This window comes from Lipomyces chichibuensis, assembly GCF_038497645.1.
Source record: "Lipomyces chichibuensis strain CBS 12929 unplaced genomic scaffold V1513scaffold_17, whole genome shotgun sequence".
NCBI classification, from domain to species: domain Eukaryota; kingdom Fungi; phylum Ascomycota; class Lipomycetes; order Lipomycetales; family Lipomycetaceae; genus Lipomyces; species Lipomyces chichibuensis.
Window position 1 is genome coordinate 128093 of NW_027117469.1, and position 22392 is coordinate 150484.

The 22392-nt window shown below is 46.2% G+C and overlaps 9 protein-coding genes across 9 annotated transcripts; 6 read left to right on the plus strand and 3 right to left on the minus strand.

Moving 5' to 3' along the window:
- Positions 1-123: 123 nt before the first annotated feature.
- On the plus strand, positions 124-1354 carry V1513DRAFT_74852 (regulator of volume decrease after cellular swelling-domain-containing protein). The gene is made up of 2 exons (XM_066900600.1): positions 124-555; positions 610-1354. The coding sequence occupies exons 1-2, from the start codon at positions 293-295 to the stop codon at positions 1244-1246; spliced, it is 900 nt and encodes a 299-aa protein (XP_066753370.1). The 5' UTR covers positions 124-292; the 3' UTR covers positions 1247-1354.
- A 76-nt stretch (positions 1355-1430) lies between these two features.
- V1513DRAFT_445389 (uncharacterized protein) lies at positions 1431-2691 on the plus strand. Its single transcript, XM_066898098.1, has 2 exons — positions 1431-2348; positions 2416-2691. The coding sequence occupies exons 1-2, from the start codon at positions 1697-1699 to the stop codon at positions 2520-2522; spliced, it is 759 nt and encodes a 252-aa protein (XP_066753371.1). The 5' UTR covers positions 1431-1696; the 3' UTR covers positions 2523-2691.
- Positions 2692-2985: 294 nt separating this feature from the next.
- V1513DRAFT_469630 (IMP-specific 5-nucleotidase) lies at positions 2986-5063 on the plus strand (the record flags this gene model as incomplete). The annotated part of the gene is made up of 10 exons (XM_066900137.1): positions 2986-2996; positions 3065-3072; positions 3132-3190; positions 3238-3370; positions 3427-3595; positions 3653-3740; positions 3790-3859; positions 3906-4256; positions 4309-4431; positions 4482-5063. The coding sequence occupies 10 exons, from the start codon at positions 2986-2988 to the stop codon at positions 4739-4741; spliced, it is 1272 nt and encodes a 423-aa protein (XP_066753372.1). The 3' UTR covers positions 4742-5063.
- V1513DRAFT_445399 (mediator complex, subunit Med17) lies at positions 4596-6458 on the minus strand. Its single transcript, XM_066898099.1, has 6 exons — positions 6299-6458; positions 5637-6238; positions 5343-5587; positions 5188-5289; positions 4974-5134; positions 4596-4915 (listed from the first exon to the last, which is right to left on the minus strand). Exons 1-6 carry the CDS (start codon positions 6379-6381, stop codon positions 4789-4791), a joined length of 1320 nt encoding a protein of 439 aa, XP_066753373.1. The 5' UTR covers positions 6382-6458; the 3' UTR covers positions 4596-4788.
- Positions 6459-6551: 93 nt separating this feature from the next.
- Positions 6552-8515, plus strand: V1513DRAFT_445406 (P-loop containing nucleoside triphosphate hydrolase protein). The gene is made up of 12 exons (XM_066898100.1): positions 6552-6693; positions 6756-6764; positions 6827-6902; positions 6967-7020; positions 7075-7144; positions 7198-7241; positions 7298-7362; positions 7415-7844; positions 7895-7947; positions 7995-8026; positions 8072-8307; positions 8370-8515. Exons 1-12 carry the CDS (start codon positions 6673-6675, stop codon positions 8381-8383), a joined length of 1104 nt encoding a protein of 367 aa, XP_066753374.1. The 5' UTR covers positions 6552-6672; the 3' UTR covers positions 8384-8515.
- Positions 8516-9537: 1022 nt separating this feature from the next.
- V1513DRAFT_74889 (general substrate transporter) lies at positions 9538-11448 on the plus strand. The gene is made up of 3 exons (XM_066900601.1): positions 9538-9936; positions 10005-10226; positions 10280-11448. The coding sequence occupies exons 1-3, from the start codon at positions 9668-9670 to the stop codon at positions 11394-11396; spliced, it is 1608 nt and encodes a 535-aa protein (XP_066753375.1). The 5' UTR covers positions 9538-9667; the 3' UTR covers positions 11397-11448.
- Position 11449: 1 nt separating this feature from the next.
- On the minus strand, positions 11450-13524 carry V1513DRAFT_469668 (Pescadillo N-terminus-domain-containing protein; the record flags this gene model as incomplete). The annotated part of the gene is made up of 2 exons (XM_066900138.1): positions 11450-13374; positions 13427-13524. The coding sequence occupies 2 exons, from the start codon at positions 13522-13524 to the stop codon at positions 11607-11609; spliced, it is 1866 nt and encodes a 621-aa protein (XP_066753376.1). The 3' UTR covers positions 11450-11606.
- A 622-nt stretch (positions 13525-14146) lies between these two features.
- Positions 14147-16871, minus strand: V1513DRAFT_400344 (SacI homology domain-containing protein). Its single transcript, XM_066895482.1, has 8 exons — positions 16577-16871; positions 16158-16486; positions 15992-16097; positions 15663-15940; positions 15136-15610; positions 15006-15078; positions 14772-14955; positions 14147-14718 (listed from the first exon to the last, which is right to left on the minus strand). Exons 1-8 carry the CDS (start codon positions 16701-16703, stop codon positions 14404-14406), a joined length of 1887 nt encoding a protein of 628 aa, XP_066753377.1. The 5' UTR covers positions 16704-16871; the 3' UTR covers positions 14147-14403.
- Positions 16872-17743: 872 nt separating this feature from the next.
- V1513DRAFT_445424 (P-loop containing nucleoside triphosphate hydrolase protein) lies at positions 17744-22315 on the plus strand. Its single transcript, XM_066898101.1, has 5 exons — positions 17744-18346; positions 18397-19416; positions 19463-19834; positions 19888-21799; positions 21857-22315. Exons 1-5 carry the CDS (start codon positions 17990-17992, stop codon positions 22096-22098), a joined length of 3903 nt encoding a protein of 1300 aa, XP_066753378.1. The 5' UTR covers positions 17744-17989; the 3' UTR covers positions 22099-22315.
- Positions 22316-22392: the final 77 nt, after the last annotated feature.

Genomic DNA, 22392 nt, shown 5'->3' on the forward strand with positions numbered 1-22392 from the left:
TTTCATATTTTTGGAGAATCTTTTCCCTTGTCTTATAACGACGGGATATGTCACATAATTTGTTTGCTCTACTGATGGTATTTGTGTGGTCCAATGAGGGTTACGTTCACGAAATGGAAGTTAGTATGTTCATAGTTTTAAGTTATTGATTGAATATTTAATGATGACCATATCATAGTGGTCTTCATCGAGACGGAGATTTTGCAGATTCCCCTAACCCTATGAGCTTTTCCTCTCGTTGCCTTCCTTTCAGTCATTCAACGAAGGACCAAACATTCAACGACACCAAAAGATGCCTATAACAATTGTCGAGTCGCCTCCTACGCCAGACTTATTTGTGCATCGGAGATCATCAACCGATGATGGAATTGAGCGAGAGGATCCAAATGCAGTCCCTCCTGCAGAATCTGAGGACCAGATGACATCGACTCCTGCGCTGCATTATCACTCGACTGGAAGGATTATAACAATACGTCCCGTTGAGGCAGAAATTCCTGGCATAGGGAACATGGCAAGTGACGGTTCTCAATTTGCTGACATATTTGTAGCGGCATCGTACGTTCTATTGCTTTAAGAAAATTTGGCCAGTTTTAACGTACATGTGAACAGAAGGCTTATAATTTACGTGCCTTCGAGAAGTAAGGGAATTTCGATACCGTACAAACATATAACTGTTCATGCCATTCAACGCGATCCAGCATTAGGTGTGTATTTGCAGCTCGAAGATATTCCCTTCACACTTAAGTCGATGGCGCAGAAAGGAAACTGCGACGACACTGAGAATATGCATACAAATAGTGCTTCAAAGGACGAGGTTGACGAGGGCAATGGAGACGAATATGGGGACGACGGCGAACTGGACGGCGTTCTAGAATTGTTTATAACCGCTCTCTCAGGTTCAGATCGTGCTGAGCAAGAGGCGGACATAACAAACTTGTTCGACGCACTTTCTGTTTGTTCGGCGTTAAATCCCGATCCGGAGGAATCAGAAACTGAACAAGACGGTATTGAAGACGGTGGAATGGTTCGCGCTCTGAGTACCGGGGAGGATATCTTTGGAGACGGACATGAATGGATTACTGCTGAAAATGTGGATCAGTTTAGGGACGTCGAGGTTGAGGGAGAGGACAGGATTAGGTTTGCAGATGTAGCGGATTCAGCCAGATTTCTGGATGCTGAAGACGAGGATGAGGGACCGGAGGAAAATGGGGACGAGGATAGGAAAAAACTTAGGAGAATCGACTAAGATTGGTGGCAACATACGTAATAATGGCTAGAGCTTGTGGACGATACAGAACATTAATTAGCTGAGTCTGTTATCAATGGGCTGAAAACCTGTGGCTTGCTGGAACATCGCCATTTGTAGTAACTAGTTAACTTTTTTTTTGCCCAAAATATTGGGCGGTTTTACACGGAAGTGCCAAGTCGATGTAGGCTGCGTGACAAATGCTACGCTGGTATAATGAATACGTATGCGTTCATGCATGCTTCATTCCACTTTGTATTAGACGGCCACCAAACCCCGGATTATGATCATTATTACAAGCAAAATTCATTCCCGGCAGCGCGTCGCGCAATTGTCGTCGAAGTCGGCGAGTGTCTCCTGCACCAACTATCAGGCGACATTATTCTGCGGAAACGGTCAACTTCCCTGACAAGTACGACACTCAACGAATATTGCGTTTTATACACAATCATGCCGCGCTCATCGCGCCCTCAGTCGACGTACTTTCCATACGTTTCTTCCGGTCCTGGAACGGCTGAATACCTTCCGCCCCTGCATACACTAAATTCATCGCCTAACCGCGATTCATCGGCCTTGTCAACTTCCACGGCACCACCACGATTACAGACTCAACGCGCGCACCATATCCATTCATATTCCTTCTCTCCGTCTGCGTCTGCGTCAGCTTCAACTATGACGACTGCAACCTCAATACAATCTCAGTCGCCGTCACCAAAAACTCGATCACCACGGTCCCAGTCGAGCGCGTCGTCATTGTCAGTAAATTCACATACATCGTCATCTACAGCTATGACTTCATCATCGGGCAGCTCGAGTACGGTATTAGCTTCGTCGCCTATACATCAACATGCGTCAAGTCCGTCGCCGTTATCGAAGGAAGAGAAGTTGCGTCGGAGAGCGAGTCAGCCTGTACTTGTCAGAGCACAGAATCCGAACACGTCGCCCTTGAAACAGTCTAGACCGGGCTCTCTGAGAACTGGTGTTTATGGAGGCGTTGTCAGCCCTGGCGGTGTCCATGGTAGGAAGGAGTTAGTGCCCGTGCAATATCCTGCTGCGGGGATGTTTACTGTGCATGCTGTGCTTGGGAGTATCGGATATTCGAGTAAGTGGCCGATATTCAAATAATGTCAGTTTGGACGTAGCATTTGAGTTTCTAATTGGACGTGTAGTGCCTCAATTTTACGAAACAGCTTTTGATTTCGTGGAGGTCTGCGACGCGTATTTTCACATGCCGGGACATCTATCTGCGCGGGCCGTGCTGGGACGTGGAAACTAAGAGCACGAAAATGTGGGATCTAAAATGACGTACGGTAAGACGAGGTTTGTATATTAGTTGCATAATATTATGACAGGATATTGGTTGCATGGGTCACTGGATGATTTAATCATTGGTGTATGATTGTACGATACTTAATTATAATAATAATTTCATTCGTGGACCGCAACGTGTCTGTTTGAGAGATCGCGTCGTAGCGCCTGGCCCATATAGAAATGAATAGTTGAGGCAAGGTCATATACCCTTACCCCATGTCCAAATTGTTCGACCCTAATCCACCATGATGCATGAATTCCCAAATCTCAGTTTTGCCTTGGACTGCAGGATTTTGATCACCAATTGTTGAGAGATAAGCTGTCTGAGTATAGCTTACGATTTCTGATTACGTACTACCTTTACCGTTTGTGTCCATATATTGTAGCCGGTAGATCGGAGTTGGAGCTGGTAGATCAGACACCCAAAAATGACCACCAAGTGGGTATACACCGGTCAATGCGATGTTTTCAACCATGCTAACTCTTTCACCTTGAATGTAGATATAGAGTTGAATGTGAGGAATGATGTTTGTGTTACATATTGCTGCTCAATAGCTGATTCTGGATTTATCAGATGCGCTAAAGTCTCATCGACGAGATGGATTCATTGAGTGGATTAAAGGATTGCTGGCTGTATGTGAAATTCTGGCTTCTTATAGAACGAACGGTAATTGAATTAGGTTCCTTTTGTTTTGCATTCTGAGCCTGCAGCGTACATCCAAGGCGTCGAATCGTGGACAGAGGCGACTAATATTACCCGACAACAATACGCCGCAATCATGAGCGATATCGAACAGCTGATCGAAGACCAGCGTGCGTATGCTCTTTCTTTGCAAATGAAGAGTAGGTTTGGCTTAAAATTTATATAGTGGACAACGATAGGAAGGGAACCCCGCATCTGGCAAAGATAAGGCATCTCGTACCGTCAATTGGTACATTTTTCACGAAGTTGCCTTTGGAAGAAGCGTTTTATGCACAGGATGCAAAGCGTGCTATTTCATGCCGAAGATTAGTTAGTCCAAGCTTTAACGATATCCGGTATGCCTTAGTCGATTTGTTAATGATGTCTGGATTTATTACTTATGGATGAGATAGATTGATCTTGAATACTGCTCAGATTATGACCCTGGCGTCGGGCCACGAGCCTCTCAAGTTAGTCACCTTGGATGGTGATGTTACTTTGGTATTCATGCAAAATTTGCAAATAACTGGACGTATTTTAATATTCTTAGTATGAGGACGGCCAGTCTCTCACCCACGATAGTCCCGTCATTCCCGTTCTTCTGGAACTACTGAAGCGAGGTAATGTCAACGACGCAGCCAAAGATCATGATTAACGCAGTCCTAGATATTGCGATTGGTATTGTCACTGCAGCTGGCTATGCGGATACATCTGGTACCAGATACAAAGAGCGACTCGAGGGAATTCTGGTCAAAGTTCGCGATTCTACGGAATTAACGCCTGCTCAGAAACGCAATCTACTTGTCATGGGCGGTGAATCAAACTTTCTATTCAGATTTTCCGTTGACTCGGCAACATTGGTGTATGTTGATCGCGAGGAATGGATATTGCCTGAGATGATGAAGTGGGAAGAGAACGATATGCAGAGTTTGCTCGATCTCGCGGAGGAAGTCATCACTTCGTGTAAACATGTTATGAACTTGAAGGGCGAAATTATTCGCAAGGATAGAGCCGTTGGTATGTGAGCTGGGACCATTCGATGGTATTTATATAAGCTTATAGTGGCTAGGAATTATTCCGTTGCCCGGGCAAAAAATGATCCGAGAAGACCTTGAGGAAGTCGTCCTAGGCACCCAGCGACGGTTAGAGTTCTCTGAGTGCGGCCGTAAGATTAACTTTTGTGCATTCAATGGTAAGTCGAGTCTACACGCAGATTTGCGAAGTGACTAATGAGCTCGGCAGGTGGAAGCGATGTGTGGGTCGATATTGGAGACAAGAGGCTAGGTGTCAAAGCGCTACAGCGATATCTAGGGCAGATCTCCGGACGACAGACGCTTCACGTCGGCGACCAGTTCGCCTCTATCGGCGCGAACGATTTCAAGGCACGATTAGCAGCTTGCACCGTCTGGGTTGCGAACCCTGAAGAGACGAACGACGCGTTACAGGAACTGTGCGTACATATTGACAAGCACGCGACAAAACGTTTGAAGCGCGAAGCTTGAAATGATTCAAAGATGCATATAGGATATGTGAACCACGTATGCTTAAATTACTTCTCTTTCAATGCGGACGTAAGGTCCATGATTAGAGTCACTAAACTGTCCTTAATCGGCGGTACTGCTAGACTCGAGACCAGAGGTTCTAAGATTTCTGATTTACCTGTCTCTGTAGTATTCCTTTCCATCAAGTCAGAAAAACGGAGATCTGTTGTCGGCACAAAAATGTAAAACTCACGTTCGGGTTCCAAGCGGCAACGGAATGGACCGTCGAGCTTTTAAATTTTTGCGGTGTAGTTTGGAAAGGAGGAGGTGGAGGGCGACGTTGATTGCCTCCGCAATAACACTATCCGGACCTTTATCTAATTCCATATCGCTATCTTGGTCCTCCAAATCGATCTAAATATACATCAGTATTAGGTGCAATGACAAGATTGAGACGATATTCTCACAGTCTCGATAACAATTTGCAGAGCTGGCAAAGGTATCGTGACCTTGTTTCCGAAGTCCAGCGTTATTCCTTGCGAGCCCAAAATCCTCGTCTCTCTTGCGATCTACCAACATTAGCGACTGCCTGCAATAAGAGGACTTTTTCATCAGAATTCACCTCAAAAAATAGTTCGTCTTCAAACAAGAGGTCCCTTGCTTGCTTGATCTCGTTCTTCACATCCCTGCTTTCGTAGTTGATTTTCGAGGCGTATTGACCCGTCCTGACGTACTCCCCATGTAATGGCCTCATGATTGCGACCAACAGCACTTTTGTTCGCTTCTCGCCTTCTGTCTTGACCACGAGCTTTCCGTCCACATTTCGTCGCAATGTCGCAATTCCCTTCTCTTTATATGTCGAGCCAGCTGTCACGCGTTAGATCAATGAATCACGGCACAGTACACATTCGCCTACCATCAGCAAACCCATATCGTACACCCATGCCCCTATAATCCGGCATTCTCATCTTCGACAACACCTCCCCGCTAACCGCAATTTTCTCCACCTGCTCCCAATAGTTCTTCTCCAGGACAGCTTCCTCTGCCAACCTCTCCGCCGCCCTTGCTAATCGCTCAGAAGCAGCACTAACAGCCTGGGTCTTCCAGCCCAAACACACAGACATATTCTCTACGTACGGCGGAGATTTAGTCCTATCTGCACCCAATGAACCGACAGGTACATGACTTTTGAGATGTGGAGACATGGAGGTAGTGCCAGCAGCTGGACGAACGGAGGATATGAGTAGGGAGACAAAGTCTAGCGATATTGCGGCTTCGTTTTGCGCAGCGCTGATTAGCCTGTTGAGGTCTGCTCGGGCATTATTGAAATCCTCTTCAAATTGCGCCAAATTCGTTGCACTTTGCTTCAACTTCTTCAGTGTCTCCTCCGGCGGACTTTCGTCATGAGAAGAGGGTTGGGCTTCGATTTCCTTGCGAAGACTGTCTTCTGTTACGTTGATAAATGATCCTCGCTCGAGCGCTATCTGCGGAATGATCTGACTCAAATTCCGAAAAGACCTTACAAGCAGATGTTAACTGATGACAGCGAACCTGAGATTGATCACGAAGCACCCTTACCGAATGGCTTGACTAGGATCTTCTTCTAACGGCGGCGGTTCTAATGACACAAATATATCGTCTCCTGATAATGACGTACTCATTATGAGCGGATCATATAATCTCGTCGTAAGCCTCCAATCTGTAACGACTTGTATATAGTGCGAAGATGAATGTGAATAAGTAGGCAACTTGCTATAATGTTACCCGGGCTGCAACGAAAGGACTACTGTTGAGCCGCATGATATTTGTCGAAGTTCTTCCATCTTGTATGCCTATTGAGATATCCGGCAGATATTCGTGATTTAGCCCGAGTATCATTTTACATTTGAAGTCTCTTTTTTTGGTGATTGTGATAGCTAAGTACCATTACGGTTTGTGACTAGCAAGAAAAGATGTCGACGACGGTGGAGAAGGTACGATCTTTAAAAATATCTCAGACTGGTCAAAGAGAATTGCTAACGAGATGACGATCTAGATCAAAGAGGTAATACCCACTTCTTTAAATTGTATCTTCGCGGACGGCATGGGTAATTGGATTATGAGTAGATCGAGCTGGAGATGTCCAGGACTCAAAAGAACAAGGCGACTAGTTTTCATTTGGGACAGTTAAAAGCTAAACTAGGTACGTCTATTGTGATTGCGACATTGACTTTTGTATGGTTGTCCAATTGGGCTAACGAGGACAGCGAAATTAAAACGAGAGTTATTGACACCTACGAGCAGCGGCGCTGGCGGCGGCGGTTGGTCTATTTCAACAAGACTTTAATAATAGAATCAGCGACTAATACATGTAGCTGGCTTTGATGTCGCGAGAACCGGCGTTGCATCCGTCGGATTCATTGGATTTCCCAGTGTTGGTAAAAGGTGCGTTAAATGAAACGCGAGGAGCAGTGATCAGATTTGGCTGACTGTAGCAGTACGCTTATGAGCCGACTTACGGGAACACACAGTGAAGTTGCAGGTGCGTGGTGTTTAATCTATAGATGTCATGCTCGTCAGCTGAGGAGACGATATTAGCGTACGAGTTCACGACCTTGACGACTGTACCTGGTATCATCATGTATCGGGGCGCCAAGATTCAGGTAGGTCGTAAACCCAGCAGCCATTATAAATTGTACCTAACATCGAACCCAGATTCTGGATCTGCCTGGTATTATCGAAGGCGCGAAAGACGGCAAAGGCCGTGGTCGCCAAGTCATCGCCGTCGCTCGCACGTGCAGCTTGATCTTTATAGTTCTCGACGTCCTGAAACCACTTACGGACAAAAAAGTCATCGAAGCAGAACTCGAAGGGTTCGGTATCCGGATCAACAAAACGCCACCAAATATTCTGATCAAGAAGAAAGATAAAGGTGGATTAAATATCACAAACACAGTGCCTCTTACGCATATTGATCATGGTGAGATTAAGGCCGTGATGTCGGAATATAGGATTTCGTCGGCAGACGTGTCCATTCGGTGTGACGCTACGGTTGATGATTTAATTGATGTTCTCGAGGCACAGAATCGCAGATACATCCCTGTTATTTACGCGTTGAATAAGATTGATTCAATTTCGATTCAGGGTGAGTTTATTCGGGTTCCCACGAGATGCGAATATATGCTAACAAATTAGAATTGGACTTGCTTTATAGGATTCCGAATGCTGTTCCTATTTCGTCTGAGCACGTACGTAGATGATCTAAGTGCGCCGTTACTTTTGCTAACAGTTACAGGGCTGGAATGTCGATGAACTTCTGGAGTCGATGTAAGTACGATCTACATTTCTACAAGTAGATACTAAACAAATCAGGTGGGAAAAACTCGATCTAGTCCGCGTATACACAAAACCTAAGGGCCAACCACCAGATTACGAGCAACCGATCGTGTTGAGAGATGGCCACTGTACGGTCGAGCATTTTTGCAAAGCCATACACAAGAGTTTAGTAGAAGAGTTTCGGACGGCGGTGGTGTATGGTTCGAGTGTGAAACATCAGCCGCAGTACGTTGGTCTCTCGCACGTGTTGAGGGATGAGGATGTTGTTACTAGTAAGTTATATCTATTGAGATTCTAGAGATTGGGGTGATGATGGGCGCTAACTGGGTTGCAGTATTGAAGAAGTAGATGAGACTGGTTTCTGCTCAATTACATGCTAGATTGGCGTACCAAAAGTTTTAGTTTAGTATATTCTAGAATTAAGAACAATCATTATGCTCATCGAAATCGAAGTCTATAATAAACACGCTGTAAAACAAATCAGTCCAATCGAAATGCTCGATCAGATTTAATAAGCTAGGCTAATCGTTACAGCTGCAATTGCGAGTAAGTATCCCAACAACGAAATGGATAACAAGATGAATCCGAGTATTAGGTCCTATCTGCTAACTAATGTTTGTCTAACAAGTTAACGAAGCCAAACACTCAGAACTTGTCTGGAAAGGTCTTGTGGATGCCTACTTTGCTTCTACTGAGTTGAAATGGTTTAGGTTTTGTGGTCAGCAATATAGCCCACAACCTGGGCCCATTCACAGCATTTCCATCACGAGCCCTCCTCCTCTAATCCAGATTATCCAATTAATTCATGGCTCAAAATTAATAACGCTGGTTCTTCCAAGTCGGCAGTACTGTACAGGGCAGCGTGGGATCAGACCACGGCCATCCGATTATTCCGAAGCCCTGCATGGTCAACGACCAGTTGTGGACTGCATTCGGAGTACCGCATTTCTTCTATGAAAGGCAATCACTTTGTAACATGTGCGGACTGCTAATCGAGAATTACGGTGGACTGGCAGCAGGCCCATTCGGATTGCCGTCGGGAAACCAGATATTAAGCTGGAGGCAACCCTATCCCCGACGAGCTTGGACCTGGATCTACGAGCTCCGGGTCGTTGCAACCGCCCGTGAGTCAGACCCGAGACTATCTCGTGAGGACACGGATTTACGATTTTGCGCCGTGGCTGGGGTTTCTCGGGTGTCGGCGGCCACTCTCATCCATTGCAATCTCCTTATCATCGATATTGTGGGTTGCTCCAGACAGTGTGTCCGGGGCGAACACCAGACCATATTTAGCTGCGAATATATTGCCTGCCAACTTGACGCGCTGGTAGAAGCAGCTTCGTTGCAAACTCCGGACCCGGTGACCGGTTGACCCATGAACCCTGACATCATGTTCTTGTCTTCGGAGATTCCTCATGGGCTTGAGCCTACTCGACTGCAACTCGATCCACGAGACCGCTGTCATACTTCCTGTACTTCTGCACCGGCCATTTGGAGACACGAAACTGTATTGTATCAGTGTGTGCTTTTGTGTATCTCTTCCGCCAGGGTTGCGGTGCTCCTCTCAGGCTGTTCTAAGATTTAAAGCTGCTCCTGTCCGCTGTCCGCTACTGTTCTTTGTTGTCGTCTTATATGCACTCGCTACTTAACTGCTATTACCTACTAATAATGCACGCTCTGAGAATCTACAATCCCTACCTCGTGGCGCTGTCCGCCACCATCGGTGGTATGCTGTTTGGATTCGATATCTCCTCTGTGTCCGCATTCGTCGACAATGCCAGCTACCGCCAGTTTTTCAACTATCCTGGGTCCACTAAACAGGGCGGTATCACTGCTGCCATGGCCGGTGGCTCCTTCCTGGGTTCGCTCTGTGCTGGCTTTGTTTCCGACAAAATCGGAAGGTAAATCTCCCCTTATTGCTGAGAAAGACTTAATCTGAGAACGACCAATGCTAACAGCCAATGAATAGAAAATACACTATTCAGCTCGGTGCTATTATCTGGGTGATTGGTGCCGCCATCCAGTGCTCGGTTCAAAATGTTGCGCAGCTCATTTGCGGTCGTCTAATCGCTGGTGTTGCCATAGGTATTTGTTCCAGTCAGGTCCCTGTCTACATCGCCGAGCTCAGCCCCAAGCAAATTCGTGGGCGTCTCGTTGGTCTCTTCCAATGGGCTGTCACCTGGGGTATCATGTATGTGCCTCGCCATGTCATCCTTCATATGTAGTTTATGCTAAAGATTGTAGGATCATGTTCTACATCTCATACGGATGCACGTTTTTGGATGGTCCAAAGTCGTTCCGCCTTGCCTGGGGCATTCAAATTATCCCTGGCCTTCTTCTCCTCCTCACACTCATTGTCTTCCCCGAATCTCCGAGATGGCTTGCCGCTCAAGATAGATGGGACGAGGCCATCGAGATCATCACTCACATCCAAGGCAAGGGCGACATTGAGAACGCTGACGTTCAAGTCGAGATCCAAGAGCTCCGCGAGGCCGTCAGAATCGACAAACTCTCGCAAGAGGTCACAATCTTCGACTTGTTTGCCAAAGGCTCAAGAATCCGCACGTTCGTCGCCATGTCCGGCCAGATTTGGCAGCAGCTTACCGGCATGAATGTCATGATGTACTATGTCGTCTACACATTTCTAATGGCTGGCTACCAAGGCAATACCGTCCTAGTCTCATCTTCAATCCAGTATGTCATCAACGTCGTCATGACCGTCCCCGCCCTACTCTTCATCGACAGCTGGGGTCGCCGCCCACTCCTCATCTACGGCGCGTGCATCATGGCCGTCTGGCTCTTCGCCGTCTCCGGTCTCATGGCCGCCCACGGTCATTGGGTCCCGAATGTGGACAACAATCCAAACATTCGCTGGTTCGTTCCCGAGAAGCCAGCCGCAAAGGCCATCATCGCATGCAACTACCTCTTCGTTGCCACCTTCGCCACGACGTGGGGCCCAGGCATCTGGATCTACGTGTCGGAAATATTCCCGCTCAAGCAACGTGCTATCGGAAACGGGCTCTGCGGCGCGTTTAACTGGATATTCAATTTTGCTCTCGCATTTTTTGTCCCCCCGGCATTCCAGAACATTCAGTGGAAGACGTACTTAATTTTCGCTGTATTCTGCATCGCCATGGCGATTCACGTGTTTTTTATGTTTCCGGAGACAAAGGGCAAGACGTTGGAGGAAATCGATATTATTTGGTCCGAGCATATCAAGCCTTGGAAGACAGCTAATGCTGATGTGACTGAACTAGCTGCCAACAGATGGCTTGCCAAAGATGGCAAGACGAAAGATATCGAGCATACGGAGCATACCGCCACGGCCGCCACTGCTGCTGAAATAGAGCCGAAGGTCTAATTTACCTAGGGTTTGGTTTGGGATCATGCGTTGAAAACACTTGTAATATTAGAACAATAATGGATTAATAGCCTTATATTCCAAATACAATTGTCCAGTTAAGTATGCTTAATTTTGCAATGGACTGTTTCTATATGGCAGACAGTTTAGTTGCAACTGCGATTACGAAACTTACAGTGAATATCTTGCATACATTACTAATCCACAAACTTACAAAACCCTCTTCTTATTCTGCTTGTTCTTCTCAAGCTTACGCCTCTTAGTCTTCAGCGTCTCCCTCCGAGTCTCCTTCTTCTGAATACCGTATTGCATCTGGTTGTACAATTTCTTCTGCTTATTCGTCATCATGATTTTCCGCAGCTCTTTCTCCTCCTCCGCCTGTTTCTCTTCAGCAGATTTCTTGGGCTTCTTGTCCGCACGCTTGCGTTTCTTGGAGGCCGCGGACGAATATATTATTCCTTTAGCCTCGGACTCGAGTTCGCGTTGATGCTGCAAAGCTTCGTCCTCTTCTTCCTCTTCTTCCTCTACTTCCACATCACCTTCTATCTCCTCCTCATCAGACTCCGCCTCCTCATCCACCTCCTCACTCTCTTCCCCTTCCTCTTCCTTGCCGATGCCTTCAGGATCGTACCCAGCCCCATCACCCCAAGGACTCAAATGTGGCGGCAACGTAGCCCCGACCGCGTACTCATCAACGGGCACCAACCGTCCTCTATTCAGAGAATCAAAAACCCATTGCGGCTGCACATAAATCCGTCCTGGCACCCTACTTGCCAATGCCGGTCTGTCACAAACTTGATGCGTCACCTTCTGAAGCAACGCATCGACTTCACGTTGCCGTGCATCAAAGTCGACCTCCTCAGCGTCGAGCAGAGCGTCAGTGTCGACGTGGAGGTACCCGTCGAGCACAGACTCGGAGACCACGGTGCCGCCCAGGGAAAGTATTGTGAACTCGACGATCTCGAGGGGCACTTCGCGGCCGACGTAGAACGTAAAAGGCGAGAAAAGGGTCTTGACGGCGTCTTCGGGCAACGTTTCGTCAGGTTGCGGTATGATGTCGCTGATGACGGTGTCTGTGCTCGGTAATGCTGTGAACTTGTCAAGTGTGTCAATCACTTCTTCCTCGTCGTCGGCCGTCGTTGCGATAACGTCGCCGTCCACACGGTCAGTGATTTTGTTCAGAACAGTGGCGATGGTCTGCGCGCGAGACGCCATTTCCGACTCGGTAATCGCTTTCGTGGTAGTGCTAATCTGAAGCAATGACTCCTTCTCGCGCTTGCCCTCCATCACGTATGCTGAAATCCCACCAACACCTTGTACCTTGGCAGCATCAATTTTAGGCGGGTACACGATCCCGGCATCGGCATAAAGTCTGTACAACACAAACTGTAACAATGTCGTGTAGAATTCCAAAAATGTCAACATGATCCGAAAGTCAACATCGGTAGGGACATTTTGCGGAAACTTAAACGGCACAAGCCACACCACTTCCTGCCCTTTGACCTCGGCCTCGTAATAAACACCCTTAATACTGACGAATACTTTCCGCAAAAGTCGCTCACGGGCAACGTATGCCATCCACTGGTTGCACAGTTTCTCGGCGTCCTCTGTTACTCGTGCTGAGACTTTATCTGACGCCGGCATGGCGGCGAAGAGGAATAACATGCTCAAAGCATCATCTAAATCCCTGACGGCGTCCAAAAAAGTAGGATACCGCTCCTTCACGATCATATCAAGTCTATACCGTGGTCTATTCTCGTCCAAGCGCTTGGCATCAGATACATCGCCTCTACCTAAAGCCCGTGAGAGCTTGCGGGCGAAAATCTTGTGGTCTCGGAATTTTTGGATGACAGGCTCGTGAAGAAGATATTGGATGTCCTTGGTGTAGTAGAATGTCGTTGGCGCAGTCGAGCCTTTGTTCGCTTTTTTTGCATTGCGGGGGGCGCGGGGATAGATCCCTTTGAATATGCAAATACGTCTACTCAAGTTTCAATATCTGATCTATACCTGGAAAGATATACACAACTTACCGAAAATCTGCCAGAGAAAGCTGGAGTTTCTTCACCGCCTGTGTACGCGTGATAAAATTCTTCGCCGCACCGGCTTGATGTTTCTTTTTGATCCTCATATCGTCTACCGTGACCTATGTTGACAACTCTGAGTGAACGTGGGAATAATTGTTCGAAGGAAGAAAAAGATAGCTCGGAAAAATTCTGCGCTTGGGAGTTCTGGTTGGGCCTAAAACGGGGTATTTGGTAGTTATGCAGGGGCTTGGCTCCTTGGGGTAGTTTACACGGTTTCATTTTCAAGCCACTGTTAATTCTTACCAATACTCTATTTGCAAATAAATAAATTTATTAAATCAGTGGCCAACAAGATTTTGAATTATCTCGGAAATGACTTGTACCCTTTTCAGGTTAGTTTCGTGTTATAACGTCCATTTCAGCATGGTGCGTTACTTGCTTGGCCATCCCGAGGTAAGGGCACATATCTAGCCCTGACTACTGCAGATAATTTCTCTGCGGTTTAGGGTACTTCCGAGCAAATAAGTGGGCATTGAGATAATACGATTCGAGATGCTAGCAGGTAACCATATTTTGGATAGGAACGAGGGACGCACCGATTCAAAATGGACTATATGATTTATTCGACTTTTTTTTGCTTCGAATGCGAGTCCGTCGCCGTCAATGCAGCGCTTGACCACTTTAAATGCGAACGTCTTGACCAGAACACTTGTGACTATGCTTTTTATCGCCTCGACTTCCGACAGTAATTTCAACCTTTCGTTATAATTTAATTTTAATTCGAGGAGAGACCATGACGCCAAGATTATTGTCATATATTAAGCAAATGCAAAATATCAATGTCTGACCCACAAATCAACAAAAAGCCACTAAATTTTATTATACACTTCAGCGTTTTCTATTGTTTGCATGCCGCGTCTCAATAATTCCCCTGTAAATCGTCTACATTCTACTGTCTAGTCTCTAAGTTTCCAGTCTACAATCTACTCAGTACGCTTCTTGCCCTCTTCAAGACCACGGATCTTGCTTTCAATCTTGCTCTTCTCAGACATAACCCATCCTTTGATTTTGCCAGTTCCAGGATGAACAACTTCCTGTTCGCTAACGTAATCCAACGGCACGAGACGTGGCCAATTAACGTACGCCAAACCGTGCTTGGAAATGAAGTATAGAGAATATCCTAGGAGGACAAGCCATATGCCAATAAACAGGCGAATCGAAAGCTTCGCGTCATTTGCGCGCGGCAAAAAGAGGGCTGCTCCAATCATTAACGCAGCCCCATACGAAATGAATGGCATCTACAGAATATCAGAACGAATAGGCGCAATAAATTTATACGTTGATGACTTACAGATTGGATAAGAAGGGGTCTATGATCTCTGAACGGCGGATCGACAACGTCGTACGGGTGGTGATTTCCCAGGAAAAGGTCGTACGCGTCTTGCCTTGGCCCGTCCAAGAAGTTGTTTCGGGCATAGCGTTCGACAGAGTTAGAAAGATCGTTCAACGCGCCTTTCTTCGTTCGCTTGCCGGTTCTAGACACATTTAGCACCGAATTCGTCATAAAATACAACATCATCCATACCTAGTGAAATCAGTCTTCAAAGCACCGGTGCCGGAATATGCTTTGGAAATTGCATCCGCATTATCAGCCCAAACTAAAAAAATCACGTCAGCATCCCGGCTTCTTACCTAGCGTCGTATACGGCACATACCGTTTCTAAATAGTAGTTCAAACTCAGTATCGTCCTCCCAACGACTGCCAAACGGTGTAATCTTCGCGTCGACCAAGATCTTCTGCAGCGTCCATCCGGCCAGCATACTCTGCACAACGTTCGTACGATCAAGACAATCCATACAATTCGTTCTAACGATACCATTCTGAAGTTTCTTCGGCACAGAGACTAGTTTCTCTGGGTCATCCACTGACTGGAACCAGTCCATCTTATCTGCGCCGATCTCAACTAGCCGGTCAATTAAAAGCTGCACACGGTGCCATTTCATACCGCGACATTCGTGATGGAAGTCGAAGTACACATAAATAACTTGTGGATCATTTAACAACTTAATGGTCGTCTCGTATGCCGATTTGACCGGTAGCTCGTGGCCCTTCTGGTTAACAAGGTTCACACAGTAGTTCGTGCCGTAAATGCCCTTCTGCTGATCAAAATGCACCCTTGCAGTTTCAAACTACATTGATCAGCGTCCCAATAATATACAGCAAGGTTCTTGGTATACGTACTGCAGTATCAAAAATCCTCAATTTTGGCTTGTATCTCAAATTATTAATCTCTGCCCAATATACCGGAACACTTCCACGCGTCTGAACAAAACTATAAGTCTCCTGACCCTGGGTCTCGAGAATCATAAGCTGTTCTGTCTCATTGAAATTGGATACATTTCCTTGCTGGTCAATACCACGGCTGAAGTATCGGGTACCAGCCCGGAATCGACTGCGACGAGATATTAAGCCGAATGTAAGCGGCACATTGTTAATTGAAGTTTTCGTAAGGTTGACGTCTACAAATTGAGAGTTAGACTTTACTCACACCTCAGCTTCGTAGCACTTACAGCCAAATATGACTGGCAGAATAAATTGGTCGACATCGGAATTGGTCTTAGAATATTCGATCAGTTCACTTTGGGCGTATCTATTCCAAAAGAATCGTTCGTCGGCCTGTTCAGTGACGTCAGTAAAATTACCAAATTATAATTTAGTTCAACAGGTGCATTTTACTCTCTTCCAAATTGACCCATCCTGTGCACCTCTTTGCCGTTGCATACTATTCGTGAGATCCCAAGTATAGGAAAAATACATAGGTCCAGTCTTGATATGTTGTTTCAGCAAAGATAAATACGTCAACTCGTCCTTATCCCTCATAGCACCATCTCGCAATGAAATGAACTCGAAATCCGTTATTTTGTAAACGACATGTCCCTTGATAAGGCCAACCTTCTCGCACTTGGTGATAACAATGACATATTTTCCAATCCGTAAACGCATGATGCCGAGAATACCAGGGACTGATTGCCCGAATGTTGCATATTGGTCGGTATCGCCTTCATCTGATTACTTTGTCAGCAAGCCCGCTATACAACTGGTTCCTGTCTGCCACGACGCATGACATGCACGGTATGCCGCACTGAATCACATACTTTTTGCAACGGTAATTTCCCCAGTTGGCTTTGAAATATGCAAAACGGTAGGTGGCGAAGTAAGATTGTTGATAAATTGGATCTCTGTGGGTGACGTGTATGAAGACACGTACAACGGCGCAGACATTTTTAATCCCGAGTCAGACTTATCCGCTCTTCCTAGTCTATGTTTATTGAAGCTCAATTGACACAGGACAACAGATATAGTAGATGGCTCGGTTCGGTCGGCGAACTATGAAGTCGTGTATGTTGGTTGCGTTGTAAATGCCATCATGTTGCCGATGGGTCCACATTGGGTGCTGATAACGAGGGTTTCGTGGCGAGTTACAAGGTTTTCAAATATTTCTTGTTTCCGGTGGCACTAAGGTTGGGATTGCGGGAAATGATATCCACCTATTAACACGCGCCCTACGTGACTTGCAAGCATTTCGAGATTATTCATGATAACGTGTCGGAATTAGTAGGAATGCTATTGTCGTGAATGCGAATTATCGACAGACGAGAAATCTGATGATGATGCTGATATATTCTTGTGAAACCTTTATATTCATGCGCTTCCATAGCCAATAGTATTTCGGACTCTAGTCACACAGGATAAGAGATTATCAGGGTCAGTAATTTAGTCTATGGTGTATAGAAGTAAGCAATTGATATGGCCATGACTTCTAGGAATATCTCATGGGGTTAGGTCTATGCTCTAACTCTCGACCTTTAGCCTGCCTGCATCAACATTCCAGATTGGACGCTAACTTCTACGAAAAATGTAACACCATGCCACCAATCGTGCAATTGTTGATTAGCAAGCAGGAATTTGTAATCAGAGCTCTATCCAAAAAATAATGCCTGTTTAGCTGTCCACAATGTTCTATTCGGCAAACGAGTACCGTTGTTAGCTTTAGGTTAAGCGGTATTGTTTATACTGGCATACTTGCGGCACAGATACGGCTAGTCCACAACCATAAAGTGTCAGGTTGAGCAAAATTGAACAGTTTAGTAAGAACTCCAACTAATTAGGTGAAATATATGCTTGTTCAACATCTACATTTGCAGTTCCTATAAATAAAAAAGCCAGCGATAAGGTTGTGATCCCTGCCTCCCTAATATGAAATTAGGGTTTCACGTGCCGGAACCATTCCGGCTATCATAAGTTCGTAGATCGCTATCGTCAAACGGCCAAGTGGTTGAAGCGAAGCATAACTGCCAAGGACCGTCCTCACATCCACATACCGTTATATCAACACCGAGTTGCCTATCGGCAGATGCAATTCGCGTTGCGATTGATGATAAGCAAATTCCTCAGCCGTTATTTGCATGATACGGTTGTTGGTCATTGAATGGCTTTTTACGCAATAAACCAATATTCACCGTAATTGCGAGTGACTTTCTTTGACGCTAGTACGTAACGAAGCCACAATGGATGTATTAGAAGAGAAGAGCCCAAATAGTCCCAGTGACGATACTACAGAGTGCTACGCGATCTCCTCATCCACTTTCGAGGCGGCCAAAGTTGAGACAACCACGACGATAGAGCAACGCGGCCCAAAGCTGTCCTTCAATGAAGTGGAAGCCGTTGATATTTCCGTGAGGGGTTTGACTGTAACAATAACGCCGCCCTCTGCGCTGGGCGTACTGGGGATCAGGAGGAAGTCGAATCACGATAATGGTCCCAAAGGAAGTGGTCTGGTGGAGAAGAAGATCCTCGATGATATTTCTGTCAATGTCTGGTCAGGGTCCGTCATGGCCATCATTGGTGGCAGCGGATCAGGAAAAGTAATTAGTCGTGTGCAGAGATTGTGGAAATGGGCACTAACAGGACTTAGACTTCTTTGCTGAATGTCATGGCGAACAGAATGAAATCTCCTAATCTTCATATTAATGGATCCGTCACGTTTAACGGCCACCGCAACATTCACAAGATTCGGCACGCATATGTTCTGCAACAAGATATTCTCCTCCCGTCCCTTACATGTCGAGAAACACTAACATATTCCGCGGATCTGCGGTTACCGTCATCAACCACCAAAGAAGAGCGACGTCGACTAGTCGAAGAGGTTATTCTTGAATTGGGTCTCAAGGACTGCGCGGACACAATGGTCGGAGACAACGACCACAAAGGTCTTTCTGGTGGTGAAAAGCGACGACTAAGTATCGGAATTCAACTTTTATCCAACCCTTCAGTCCTCTTCCTTGACGAGCCGACCACCGGCCTTGATGCTTATTCGGCGCAATTACTGATCAAGACGTTACAGAAATTGTCGCGAAGAGGCCGAACCATAATTACATCGATCCATCAACCTCGATCAGATATTTTTTTCCTATTTGACTCAATAACATTACTTTCACAGGGCCAACCCTTGTATTCCGGGAAAGTTGAGGAATCCGTGGCATACTTCTCACGTCTTGGCTACACGGTCCCAGAACACGTGAACCCAGCAGATTATTTGATCGACATCGCGGCATATGACACCCGATGTCCCGAGCTCGAAGAAGAATCAGGTAACAGAATCAGGGCATTAATAGCAGTTTGGCGACAAGAACAAATGTTTGAGTCAGTACCGTTCGCAGTTGAGCCACCGTCACTTACAGACAAACGTGCACCTATATGGCGAGAAATCGTTGTACTGACAACACGAACATTCAAAATCACATATAGAGATACACTAGGCTTAGCTGCTGGTATTCTTGAGGCGATTTTCATGGGTATTATGTGTGGCCTGGTATTTTATAACCTGGATGATAGTTTGTTGGGTATCCGGTCAGTGATGGGTTCTCTCTATGCTGCGAATGCTATGCAAGGCTACCTGATCCTGATGTATGAGACGTATAGACTATGTGCTATAGTATGTACCACTTATCAACGTGTTAGTTGGTGCTGACACATCGTAGGATATGAAAGTCTTTGACAGAGAATTAAAAGACGGCATGGTCGGCGTTGCAGGTTTCCTCCTTTCACGTCGGCTCGCACGTCTGGCGACCGAGGACGTGATCTGTCCGATGCTATTTGCCGCTATTTCATACTATATGATCGGCCTCAGAACATCCGCCCAGAATTTTTTCATCTATTTCCTTAATGTATTATTGCAACACTGGGTGTCTGTATGTGCTGCTACCATGTGTGCTGCGATCTCCAGAGACTATGCACAGTCATCATTGATTGCGAACATGGTGTATACTGTCCAGAGTATGGCTTGTGGATATTTTAACCAAGCAGGCACAATGCCAGTGTATGTGCGATGGCTCAAATGGATAGCATACGTGGTGAGTATATTCCTGTGAAGTGCAGTTACCATGAATTGTTAACTGTTTGTCAGTATTATGGCTTTGGCGCCCTTGCGTCCAACCAATTTACAGGATACTTTGGAGAATGCCCGTATGGTGCAGAGTCGAATCCCGAATGCATTCAATATACCGGTTCATATCAGCTGGCGTCGCTAGGGTTTCCGCAGCATTGGATTACGGTCCCACTCGTTGCCATTTTCTGCCTTGCCGTCGCATCATACTTCATTGCCGGTTTGATATTGACGTACAAACCGATAGACGTCTCAGTTGCCACGTCGAAGCGAAAACTAGACGATTCGAAGCCTGCGCCTATGGGCGTTGACGGTGGATCCGAGCCACGAGGAAAGCATCGGCCAGTCAGCATTGACATCAACGACTTAAAACTTGGTATCGAAAAACGAAATATATATTTCACGACACGTCGGATCGAAATCCTTCGGGGCATTACCGCCCACTTCGAACCGGGGAAAATAAACGCGATTCTGGGACCATCCGGCTCAGGCAAGAGTTCATTGTTGAATTATATAGCGCTTAGATTGCATTCATCTGCATTTTCGCATTATTATTCGTCTGGGTCGGTGTTGTTTGGTGGTCAAAATCCGTCTCCCTCTGTTCTGAAGTCAATTTGCTCATATGTCACGCAAGATGATGATGGTCTGCTTCCGGCCCTCACTGTGCGCGAAACTTTGCAGTTTGCCGCAGAACTTCGGCTTCCTCCGCATCTCTCCAAGGACCAGGTGCGGACGCGTGTTGAAGAGGTTATATTGAAGATGGGTCTGAAGGACTGCGCTGACACTCCAATTGGAAGCGAGCTGGTGAAAGGCATTTCAGGTGGTGAGAAGCGGCGGGTATCAATCAGTGTCCAACTGCTCAATGAGCCTAAAATCCTGCTTCTCGATGAGCCTACGTCAGGTCTTGATAGCTTCACTGCCGCTTCGATCTTAACGGTACTAAAAGGCCTTGCCGAAGAGGGGCGTACTATCGTGTGCACCATTCACCAACCGCGATCGGACTTGTTTTCATTCTTTGGAAATATCTTGTTGCTGGCTAAAGGTGGTCGTGCTGCATATACTGGCCCCGGAAACGAAGACGTTCTGAAATATTTCGCTGACTGTGGATACACTTGCCCGCCGCTCACTAATCCTGCCGACCATATTCTGGATTTGGTGTCGGTCAATCTTCAAGATCAATTGCGTGAGGAACTCACCAGTCAAAGAGTCAATAATTTGCTGGAGCGGTTTGAGGAGAAATCCCGGTCGGAGAAACCAGTAATATCAAGGGGCGAAATACTGCTACCAGCTGAAGTGGGGTCTCTCCGACGCGACCCGGCTTCTTTCTTTCGCACACTGCCAATATTGATGAGGCGCGGTTACTTAAACATGATTGGACGCCCTACAATCATTGGTGCGCGGTTTGGCCAAGTTGTAGGATTTGGGGCAATTCTAGCGCTATTCTACTCACCACTGAAGGACGATTATTATGGTGCTGTCGACCGTCTTGGTATGATCCAGCAGTGCAGCGCCCTGTACTTTATCGGCATGTTGAACAACATTGCAGTATACCCTGAAGAACGTGATATATTCTATCGAGAGCACGATGATGGAGTGTACGGCATCCTCCCATTTTTGACGTCCTATTCATTGTTTGAGATACCGCTGGAAATGATTAACGGCCTCGTTTTTGCTGCATTTGTCGTCATGGTCACAGGTCTTAACCGCACGGCCGAGACCTACTTTTTCACCTCATTGGCTGCCTCCGTTGTCGTGAACTGTGGCGAGTCAATTGGAATTGCCTTCAACACTATGTTCAAACATTCAGGTTTCGCGGCGACCATGACTTCAGTCGTCCTAAGTATTGGTGTACTGATGAATGGCCTGTTCTCTATGCATATGCCTGGATTTCTTAGGGGCATGAATTATCTGAATCCATTGAAATATACGACCGGTATGTTACCAACTCTACCTGATCTCTGCTGAAAGTACTGACAGTTTTAATGAATAGCGGTCATAGTAAATTATGGCTTCACTGGCCTAACTTTCGGTTGTGATGACTCGCTTCGTCTTGCCAATGGCCAATGCCCCTTTCCCACTGGAGAGTCGCTGTTGGAATCATACGGATATGTAGTGAATAGAGGTGCCTATATAGGTGCCATGTTGGCTTCCATGGTGATATATCGCCTATTAGCTTCCACTCTGTTGAAAATGATGCGTTTGCAGCTGCGAATAAGAGTAGGAAGGAAGTAGCGAGTGGTAGTGAAGGAGTTAAGTGGTTGAGTGGCTGTGAAATCCACGACAGACCGTACGCGGACAATTCAACCTTACGCATGTACCACTTTTCAAACTTACGAAACCTTAAATTATTAGAGATGATGCAGCAATATTGTGTATAGATTTTCTCATGGCCATGTTCTGGCTGGCTCCTAGTCATTAAATTAAATTCCTGAATATATCTACAAAGAACACCAGGCAAACAATATGGTGAAATTCAATATGACGCGTTCTGGTTTAACGCGCGTCGTCCGACGTGTGAACAATATT

Excerpts from the sequence above, each read along its gene's own strand:
- V1513DRAFT_74852 (XM_066900600.1), top strand. The coding sequence starts at position 293 with ATGCCTATAACAATTGTCGAGTCGCCTCCTACGCCAGACTTATTTGTG. Across the intron at positions 556-609 it reads GACATATTTGTAGCGGCATC|AAGGCTTATAATTTACGTGC; the intron begins GTACGTTCTATT and ends ACATGTGAACAG.
- V1513DRAFT_445389 (XM_066898098.1), top strand. The coding sequence starts at position 1,697 with ATGCCGCGCTCATCGCGCCCTCAGTCGACGTACTTTCCATACGTTTCT. Across the intron at positions 2,349-2,415 it reads TGGGAGTATCGGATATTCGA|TGCCTCAATTTTACGAAACA; the intron begins GTAAGTGGCCGA and ends TTGGACGTGTAG.
- V1513DRAFT_445399 (XM_066898099.1), bottom strand. The coding sequence starts at position 6,381 with ATGAGTACGTCATTATCAGGAGACGATATATTTGTGTCATTAGAACCG. Across the intron at positions 5,588-5,636 it reads ACGATATGGGTTTGCTGATG|CTGGCTCGACATATAAAGAG; the intron begins GTAGGCGAATGT and ends AACGCGTGACAG. Across the intron at positions 5,290-5,342 it reads AAGACGAACTATTTTTTGAG|ATCGCAAGAGAGACGAGGAT; the intron begins GTGAATTCTGAT and ends TAATGTTGGTAG.
- V1513DRAFT_445406 (XM_066898100.1), top strand. The coding sequence starts at position 6,673 with ATGTCGACGACGGTGGAGAAG. Across the intron at positions 7,021-7,074 it reads CAGCGGCGCTGGCGGCGGCG|CTGGCTTTGATGTCGCGAGA; the intron begins GTTGGTCTATTT and ends TAATACATGTAG. Across the intron at positions 7,242-7,297 it reads AACACACAGTGAAGTTGCAG|CGTACGAGTTCACGACCTTG; the intron begins GTGCGTGGTGTT and ends AGACGATATTAG.
- V1513DRAFT_74889 (XM_066900601.1), top strand. The coding sequence starts at position 9,668 with ATGCACTCGCTACTTAACTGCTATTACCTACTAATAATGCACGCTCTG. Across the intron at positions 9,937-10,004 it reads GTTTCCGACAAAATCGGAAG|AAAATACACTATTCAGCTCG; the intron begins GTAAATCTCCCC and ends GCCAATGAATAG. Across the intron at positions 10,227-10,279 it reads GCTGTCACCTGGGGTATCAT|GATCATGTTCTACATCTCAT; the intron begins GTATGTGCCTCG and ends TAAAGATTGTAG.
- V1513DRAFT_400344 (XM_066895482.1), bottom strand. The coding sequence starts at position 16,703 with ATGTCTGCGCCGTTGTACGTGTCTTCATACACGTCACCCACAGAGATC. Across the intron at positions 16,487-16,576 it reads GGAAATTACCGTTGCAAAAA|ATGAAGGCGATACCGACCAA; the intron begins GTATGTGATTCA and ends CAAAGTAATCAG. Across the intron at positions 15,079-15,135 it reads TGAACTACTATTTAGAAACG|TTTGGGCTGATAATGCGGAT; the intron begins GTATGTGCCGTA and ends TGATTTTTTTAG.
- V1513DRAFT_445424 (XM_066898101.1), top strand. The coding sequence starts at position 17,990 with ATGGATGTATTAGAAGAGAAGAGCCCAAATAGTCCCAGTGACGATACT. Across the intron at positions 18,347-18,396 it reads GTGGCAGCGGATCAGGAAAA|ACTTCTTTGCTGAATGTCAT; the intron begins GTAATTAGTCGT and ends AACAGGACTTAG. Across the intron at positions 21,800-21,856 it reads TCCATTGAAATATACGACCG|CGGTCATAGTAAATTATGGC; the intron begins GTATGTTACCAA and ends TTTAATGAATAG.